This window comes from Canis aureus, chromosome 11 (assembly GCF_053574225.1).
Source record: "Canis aureus isolate CA01 chromosome 11, VMU_Caureus_v.1.0, whole genome shotgun sequence".
Taxonomy (NCBI): Eukaryota; Metazoa; Chordata; class Mammalia; order Carnivora; family Canidae; genus Canis; species Canis aureus.
This window is the reverse complement of record NC_135621.1, coordinates 29,363,161-29,371,027: the sequence shown is the minus strand read 5'-3', so window position 1 is coordinate 29,371,027 and position 7,867 is coordinate 29,363,161. Positions and strand designations below refer to the sequence as shown.

Here is a 7,867-nt window from a genome sequence, read left to right as displayed (position 1 = left end):
GCCGGGCTCTTTGCAGTGGCCTCAGACCCTCCTTCCCTCAACGCCCCATCTGTAGCCTCCCTGGTTGTGAGGGGGGGGGGCAACAAGATTTATTGACATTCCCTTCGTAGATACCACTTATTCCTTGCAGTAGCTCTTTGAACTGGCGCTAATGGCCCCATTTACAGACAGGTGACCGGGGCTAGAGAAGTGTCTTGCTCAGGGCCGTTCTGTGTACGGGGACAGAGTGGGATCTGGACTTAAATCTGTCAGGTCCCAAAGACTCCAGGGCTTGCTGTGCTTTGTGATGTCCTTCCCCATCTTTGATCTGCCAGTGCTCTGGCCAGTAGCTCGGCCTTTATATGGAAGGGCAGGACAGACACTGGGGCAGGAGGTCCAGGCCCTGCATCGGGGAGAGAACATTAGGGGTGCCCCCCTACACACCAGGCACACCTGTTCCGCTAGGGCTGTGGGAGGAGGCCAGGGGAGGCCACCCTAGTGAAAGTGGTCAAAATAGGCTGGCTGTGTGTCCTGCCAGCTGTGCAGTCCCGGTTCACACCTGTGGTCCCCGTGTAACTGACAGTGGCCCTTCCACTGTCAAAGTGGATGATACACGCTCATCTTGAGAAGGGGAGGAGGCAAGAGGCTGGGAGGGTGGGCAGGGTCTAAAGTGGGGTGGAAAAAAATAAATAAATAAAGTGGGGTGGAGGGGTGGCTTTCAGCTTGTCAGCTTTGACTGTGTGTCATGGGCAGCAACCTGAAGGGGGCTGCCAGGCAGGCCTGGGAGAGTGGAGGGAGGAACGGGTGGTCACTGGGAGTCCCCGCGGGTCCCCTGGAGCTCCAGGCCAGATCACCGCAGCCACTGTACAGGCCAAGGGCACAGACTGCAACCAGCAGCCGGGACTCCAGACACAGCCTCTGCAACCCTGAGCTACTCCCAACCTCTCTGTGCCTCAGTTTCCCTATCTGTGCTTGTGGCCAGTAATGGTCCTTACCCCACTGGGCTGTTACAAGCATTTGACGAGTTAACTCTTGTAAAGGGCTTAACGGTGCCTGGCACAGAGCCCCGGCTCTGAGTGTTTAATAAAATGTAGTCACTGCTCTAGTGACTCGGGGAAGTACAGACCTGCGTGAGTTGGCCAGGCTTCCGCGGGGGCTCCCCACGCCTCTGTGGGACCCGGATGGCAAATGAGACCAGCAGGGAGGGGGCCACAGGTGGGATGGGCCCTCCTGAGCCCATGGCTGAATGTCCCGGGGCTGTGGTGGGAAGGCCCCTTCCTACTCTTGGGCTTGGTTTCCACACTCAAACGATTTGAGGGCGGGGAGGCAAAGGAAGTGCCAGGTGTCAGGTTTGTGGGAAGAGAATAAACACAGAGGGAAGAGATCCCAGAGGCTTCCCCGCCAAGGTGAGACCTGGGGCTCCCTGCACTTGGATCGGAGTGCAAGAGGCCCCAGTGCCTCCGAGTCTGAGGACACCTCCTGCTCCACGCCCCCTCTTCCCCATCCCTGCCACTTCTTCCCCCAACACCTTCCGGGTCAGAGGGCCCTGGGGAGAGCCTCCCGGACTGCCTCCCACCCCCACCAGCCGCCAGAGCTGCGAAGGCACAGGGACAGAGCCTCTGTCTTGCCGCCGAGCTTTATGAACTTCAGTGTCACACAGGCCAAGCCCTTGTCCGTGCACAGCAGCATCACCAAGCCAGGGCAGGGCCTGGCCATGGCCACAGGGCAGGTGAGGGCGGGAGCTCCTGCCAGACCCCAGGGGTGGGCCCTGTAAAGCAGCCTCCGGTGTGCCAGGCCCTCTTGGGACAGCCAGGGTAAGCCCACCTGGCCTGGTGCCCTGGGCTATACAGACTTGGTGTCCCGCCCTGGCCCTGCCTCCACCTCTGCTTCTGCGGGCCTGGCCCCGGGGCTTGGCACCTCCAGGGGCTCGCGGCTGCCCGGCTCCTCAGCACCGGTGGGCAGGGCCTCAGAGTCCACCTCGGCCTCCGCGTCCTCGGTGTCGCTGGCCCCGCCCTCGGCCACCTGGCCGGGCGGGGTGTCCCGAGAGCGGCGCAGGCAACACTTGGTGGCGACAGCCATGAAGATCCCAGCCAGGGCCACCTCAGAGCCAGCCAGGTAGAAGATGATCTCGTAGTTCTTCAGGGCATCCACCAGGCGGCCTGGGGTGGAAGGAGGAGGGGGGTGAGGGCCTGCAGGGAAACCCCCTTCACCCTGCCCCACAGCCTCACATAAAGGGTCATGCCCTCCCTCTGGTGGGGTTTACATTTGGGTGACACAGACACACCGTGGTCTCTATTCCTGTTTTAAGAGGCAAAACCCCACAGGTGTTCTCCCCCTTAGACCTTGAAAATGTCACCACCTCCTTGGACCTCAATTTCTTAAGTGATAAAAGGCCTTTAGTGAGGCAGCACTTTACAGGTTATAAGGCACCCCCTCCACCCCAGACTGAAACCCCACGTGTGCCCTGTGTCTTGCCTGGCTAGCAAGTGGGGAGGGGTCCTGGCTCAGCCTCACCCTCCCGGGGGCCCCTAACTCTTGCTCTTTCTACCCAATCCTCCTGGTCTTCAGGGGCCTGGCTCAGCTTTCTCTCCATCTCCCCCCCCACCCCCAGCCTCCTCCCGCCCCTGCCAGGGGGCCCCTGGACCCTAGACTGAGTGCCCAGTAGTGCAGGCTGGGGGCAGGACTTGTGAGTCACAACTCCCCTTTCCCCCCCTGTATTTTCCGAGTGCTCTATCCAGGCACGTACTACTTTCATACTCAGGAAAATCTTAATTTTCATTGCAAATACTCCCCCCCCCCCCCCAGTATGGTTCCTCTGTGGGCTCCACCCTCTTGGCATTTTTGTTGCCCGCCACCCCAGGCTGTGACCCCTTGGTCAACAGCTCAAGGAGGCTTCCTGTGTCCCCCAGGCCGGCTGCCTGCCTGAGCCCCTCTGAGTACTCTTTCCAGACTCGCCCTCCTGGTCCCTGCTCAGCCGGCCTGTCCTGCCCCTGCCCCTCCCACACGCAGCCCTGCAGTGTTCATCACCTTCTTGTGTCCTATTAGATCCACCCCCCCAGGTCACATGAGAAAATGGAAGATGCGTCCCTGAACCTCTGGAGGGCTGGTTTTGTGGCTTTTGGTGGTGGGCTTGAGGGGTCCACCCTCACACTGAGTCGGGTGAGATGACAAGGCTTGACAAGGGCGCTCAGCTACCCCAGCCCCAGAAGGGGGGCAGCTTGCCCTATCTCAGGGGCAGGCTGGGCCCCAGCAAAGGTAGCCTCCCCTCATCGCTCCATCACGCAGCCCGACAACGCTCCTGCTCACAAGCAGGCTCTCTGCTGTTTCGGGGACAACCCACCAACCCGAGAGGACCCTAATGTCCCCTCCTTTCCAAACTCACTTTCTGCATCACTTGTATAGGAACGCTGCCCCTCTAATGTGCCCCACACTGTCCTGTGTCCTCCTTTGGGTCTACCCTGCGGGAATCCTTCCCTGGCCTCTCGTGGGCCCCTGTGGAGTGCCCAGTGGGCGGTGGCACAGTGGAGGGCCCGGCCGCTGCAGAGGGGAGGGAGGGAGCCCCCTCTGGGCCCCAGGGTGACCACCGCAGGAGCACACTGAGCTCTCCACAGGCTGCTCCTGGCCACACGGCTGCTTCCTCAAACACGCTGCCCCTGTCCTGGTCACCCTTAGAGGCTGGGCACGCTAAAGCACTGAGCTGCGGGGCTCCAGAGGAAGGGGCAGCCGGCCCTGGGCGGGGCTCTGCTCTCGTTGGGGCGTTGGGGCGTTGGGGCGCCGAGCTAGGCGCCCGCAGGTCTCCCACCTCCGAGGAATACGCGTCTGCGCTTCCCGGGACTTGGTGCCAACGCTGGAGAGGACCCAGTGGGCGCGCCGGGTCACCGCTGGTTCCTCCTGGTACCTTTCCCGCCCTCCGGGCCCCTCGCAGGCCTCGCGGTGCCGGCTCGGAGGAGGGCCCACCTGGCACCCCCGACCCCCCGCTCCCCGGCAGCTGCCTCTGGGACACGGCGCGCCCCCCTCGTCTCGGGCCACTCGCCCGCGTCCGCTCCTCCCGCGGGGCGCACCGGCAGACGGGGGTCCGATGAGCACGGCCACGGCCTCGACGAGCAGCACCAGGCCCAGCGCGCTGGGGAAGCGGAGCGAGCCCACGGCCGCCATGAGCACCTCGAACTGCAGCGCCCCCACCATGCCGTACGAGAGGCCGAAGGCGACGCAGAAGGCCACGAGGGCGCCGTAGGAGCGCGCGCGCGCGCTGCTCAGGTCCGTGAGCCCGTTGGCCACCAGGGCCAGGCTGAAGAGGTAGGCGACGTGCGGGCGGAGGCGCGCCAGGCCCGCCAGGGCGCCGCAGGCCGGCCGCGCCACGATGTCCACGAAGCCCACGACGGACAGCAGGAAGGCGGCGTCGGCGTCCGGCACGCCCGCGTCCTTGGCGTAGTTCACCAGCAGGATGGCGGGCACGAAGAGCCCGAGCGCCATCAGGAACTTGGTGACCGCGTACACCGCGAAGGCGCGGTCGGCGCACACCGCCACGTCCAGCAGCCGCCGCCGGGGCCGCCCGCCAGGGGGCGCCTCGCGCAGGCGCAGCCCGGGGCGCTCGGCGTCGGCCCCGGCCCCGGCCCCGGCCCCGGCCCCGGCCCCGGCCCCGGCCCCGGCCTCGGCGTCGGCGTCGGCGGGAGGGTCGTCCGCGCTGTCCCGGCGAGGCCGCGGGCCGGGCCCGGGCGGAGGGCGCATGACGGCGCCGCACGCGCAGCAGTGCAGCAGGAGGCCGCCGAGCAGCAGGAAGCCGCCGCGCCAGCCGAAGTGCTCGAGCAGCTGCTGGCCCAGCGGCGACAGCGCCGACAGGAACACGGGGCTGCCCGCCGCCGCCAGCCCGTTGGCCAGGGGCCGCCGCCGCTCGAAGTACAGCCCCAGCATGATGAGCGACGGCTGGAAGTTGAGGGCCAGGCCCAGGCCTGCGGGCGGCGCGGCGCTGTGCGGGGGCTCTCCGGGGACGCCCCCACCCCGGGCCCCACCCAGGGCGCCCCCACCCCGGCGGGAGGGGCGGGCCGGCCGCCTCTCCGAGGGGAAACCGAGGACGAGGAGGTCTTGCACCAGCGAGGACTCCCTTCCCCCCAGCCCCCCCCCCCCAGCCCCGTCCTCAAAGGGGAGCCGGGGAGCCGGGGAAGGGCCGCCCTCACCTGTGAGCACCCCGGCCGTCAGGTACAGCTCCAGGAGGCGCGTGGCGAAGGATGCCAGGACCATGCCCGCCGAGGCCAGCAGCCCCCCCACCAGCATCACCGGGCGACAGCCGAAGCGGGTCACGAGGATGCTGGAGACTGGACCTGTGGGCGGAGCACCGTCACCGCTCCGGCCGGACTAAGCTCTCTCCCTGGACACTCCAGCCCCAGACGGGGCTCCAAGGGATAAGGGCACCCCCGTGTTCAGAGACGGCAGCGTCTGGCCAAGGTCACACAGCTTGGCTGGGAGGCGCCCTGCGGGGCCGCAAGGCAGGGACCTGTCCTGGTCCAGAGGCCCCACCCCCCGCCCCTCCAGAGAACGGGGACCCAAAGCAGAAGGAGCAGACCCCTCCCTTTTTATCTGCGCAGCTGGAATCGTCCCTTACTCCCACCCCCCAGGCGCTGGGCTGGGATTAACACCAGCAGGTCCTCCACCCCCCAGGGGGCCAGGGAACCGGGAGCGGGGAGGGGCGATTTTATTTAGATCCGTTCCCCCACCTGTAAGAGAAGCGGGTGTAGGTCTTTGGCGGGAAAGGAGGGCCCTGCAGGGTGGCCAAACTTGCCGGTCAGCCCCTGCCCTCTCCTCCCCTCTCTGGGGCCAGCGTCTCCACAGGGGGAAAGTGGTTTCCCTGGGATGCCCAGCGGGTCGGGGATGCCGCCCTCAGCCCTGGGCCTGGGGGGAGGGGCCTGCCAGGGGCCTGACCCGTGCCGTAGAGCATGGCGAGCATGATGGAGGACACCCAGGCCGTGTCGCTGTAGCCCGCGCCGAAGTCGCGCATCAGCGCGCGGAAGAAGACGCTCACGGCCTTGGGGAAGCCGTAGGCGAACCCGGTGACCACGAAGCAGGCGCCCAGCACGGCCCAGCCCCAGCCCCCGTCTGGGGGTCCCTCGCCCCGCCGCGGGCCGCCAGCGCCCATCGCTGCTGCCTCTGCTGGAGGAAGGGGACAAGAGGGGGCAGGGAAGGTCTGTAGCCCCGGCAAGGAAGGGGGATGGAGACCCACCGTGGGGAAACTGAGGCACGGGGCTACCCAGGTGAGCCCTGTTCCGGGAATGAGCCAGGAGGGAAGACCGAGGTAGCGCCTCACCCCAAACTTGCCCTCCTCCAAAGGGCTTATAAAAGGTTTGAGGAGGATAATAGAATCGTTCCCACCTGGGTCAGGACTTCAGGAAGACGAGCTCGGAGGGCACTCCTTCCTAGGGACCTAGTGGTGGCCGGAGAGGGGGTGCTGGTGAGTGGGAGAGCTGGGCGGCCAGTGTGTGTGCCCCAGCTGCGGGGACCGCCAGGGTTCCCAGGGTGCAAGAACTCACGGGGGGTGGGGGGGCGTGCAGAGAAGGGCAGCCAGGTGCCAGCTGCAAAATGGCTGGGTGTATTTGGCTCCTTGGCCAAGTGTTCTTCATTTTTCTCAATGACCAGAAATGACTATTGTCATCAGAATATTATGGAAAAAAAATAAAACAAAACAAAAAACCCCAGACATTTTGGAGTAACATTAGCCTCGTTTCAGGAGCCAAAGAAGCTGAGCTCCAGTTCATCCCAGCTTAGCCGTGGATCCGCTCTGTGACTCAGGCGGATCCTCCTGCCTCGCTGAGCCTCAGTCTTGCCACCTGTAAGATGGGCGGCCCATTGCCCCGGGGCCAACCGGGAGTCTTGGTGGGGTGCGGTGGGGTCTCTGGCTCCACCTCGACCTTTGAGGGGGCACTAAAGAGACCTTCTGTTCTCCAAACCCCAAGCAGCTCCCCAAACCCTCCACAAGCAGAAAAGAGCTCTGAAGTCTCTCACACTCGTGGAGCTCCAGCCAGGGGTGCACGCAGCAGCCTCCCGTGGCCCCCGGAACAGCCCAGGTGGGTGGGCCAGCCCGCAGCTGGGGCCGGGGCCTCCTTCCCTCCCGCTGCCCGGCCGCACCCGGGTCTTCCTCCTGGCGCTGGGCAGTGCCAGGCACCCCGTGGGGATCTGGGACTCCGACCCTCTCTCAGCAGGACCAGGTTCTGGCTTTTCCTGCCTGCTGTCCCCTCTCCGGACAAGGGGTCGGTCCTGGCAGCCCTCACCCCCACTCACCTGAGTCGTCCCGTGGCCTTGGATGTCCAGCCTCACATCTCCTGAGGCCGACCGGCAGGGGCTGCCCGCTGGCTCCCCCGGGGAAGCTAGCCTTACGGGGGCCGCGGCCGAAGACCCCCGGGCTGGCCTGCAGATCGGCCGCTGGCCTGGCTCACCCACGGCTCCCCCCCTCAGGCCTAGGGCTTAGAGTGTCCCCCCTCGACCCCTCTAAGAGGCTTTTGCTTGGAAAGGGAGAAAGGACAGGGCATTGGCCGCAGTGCAGGGCCAAGCTGGACCTCACGGTGGGGGCCGGGTCTCAGGCTCTCCCAGCAGAGCTAGAGAGGAGGCCCCTCCACTGGGCAGAGGATGCACAGAGCTCTGCTCTGGCAGGGGGGTGGGGGTGGGTGGGTCCTAGTGCTGCTGGGAGCATCGCCCTGCCCCTGAGAGACCCCACCAGCCCTACTCACCTCAGTGGCTCGCAGGCCCCCCACCCCCAGGCCACATTCCAGGAGGGGCCTCTGAGACTTTCCTCTGGATCAGGCTAATCCCAGTCAGTGAGCCTGGGACTGCGAGGGCGGGAGGGTCCAGAACAAAGGGTGCTGTGTCCCAGGCTGCCGGAGGGTGACTTGCTGGTGGTCCC

At 65.7% G+C, this 7,867-nt stretch overlaps 1 protein-coding gene across 1 annotated transcript; it reads right to left on the bottom strand.

Moving 5' to 3' along the window:
• Positions 1-1,599: 1,599 nt before the first annotated feature.
• SLC16A8 (solute carrier family 16 member 8) lies at positions 1,600-6,124 on the bottom strand. Its single transcript, XM_077914568.1, has 4 exons — positions 5,896-6,124; positions 5,154-5,297; positions 4,041-4,928; positions 1,600-2,138 (listed from the first exon to the last, which is right to left on the bottom strand). Exons 1-4 carry the CDS (start codon positions 6,107-6,109, stop codon positions 1,822-1,824), a joined length of 1,563 nt encoding a protein of 520 aa, XP_077770694.1. The 5' UTR covers positions 6,110-6,124; the 3' UTR covers positions 1,600-1,821.
• Positions 6,125-7,867: the final 1,743 nt, after the last annotated feature.

What these genes read in the sequence shown, in the direction of transcription:
- SLC16A8 (XM_077914568.1), bottom strand. Translation starts at nt 6,109, where the DNA reads ATGGGCGCTGGCGGCCCGCGGCGGGGCGAGGGACCCCCAGACGGGGGC. An exon ending in CGCCATGCTCTACGGCACGG is followed by an intron (nt 5,298 to 5,895) that starts GTCAGGCCCCTG and finishes CTCCGCCCACAG; the next exon opens with GTCCAGTCTCCAGCATCCTC. An exon ending in GACGGCCGGGGTGCTCACAG is followed by an intron (nt 4,929 to 5,153) that starts GTGAGGGCGGCC and finishes CGCCGCCCGCAG; the next exon opens with GCCTGGGCCTGGCCCTCAAC.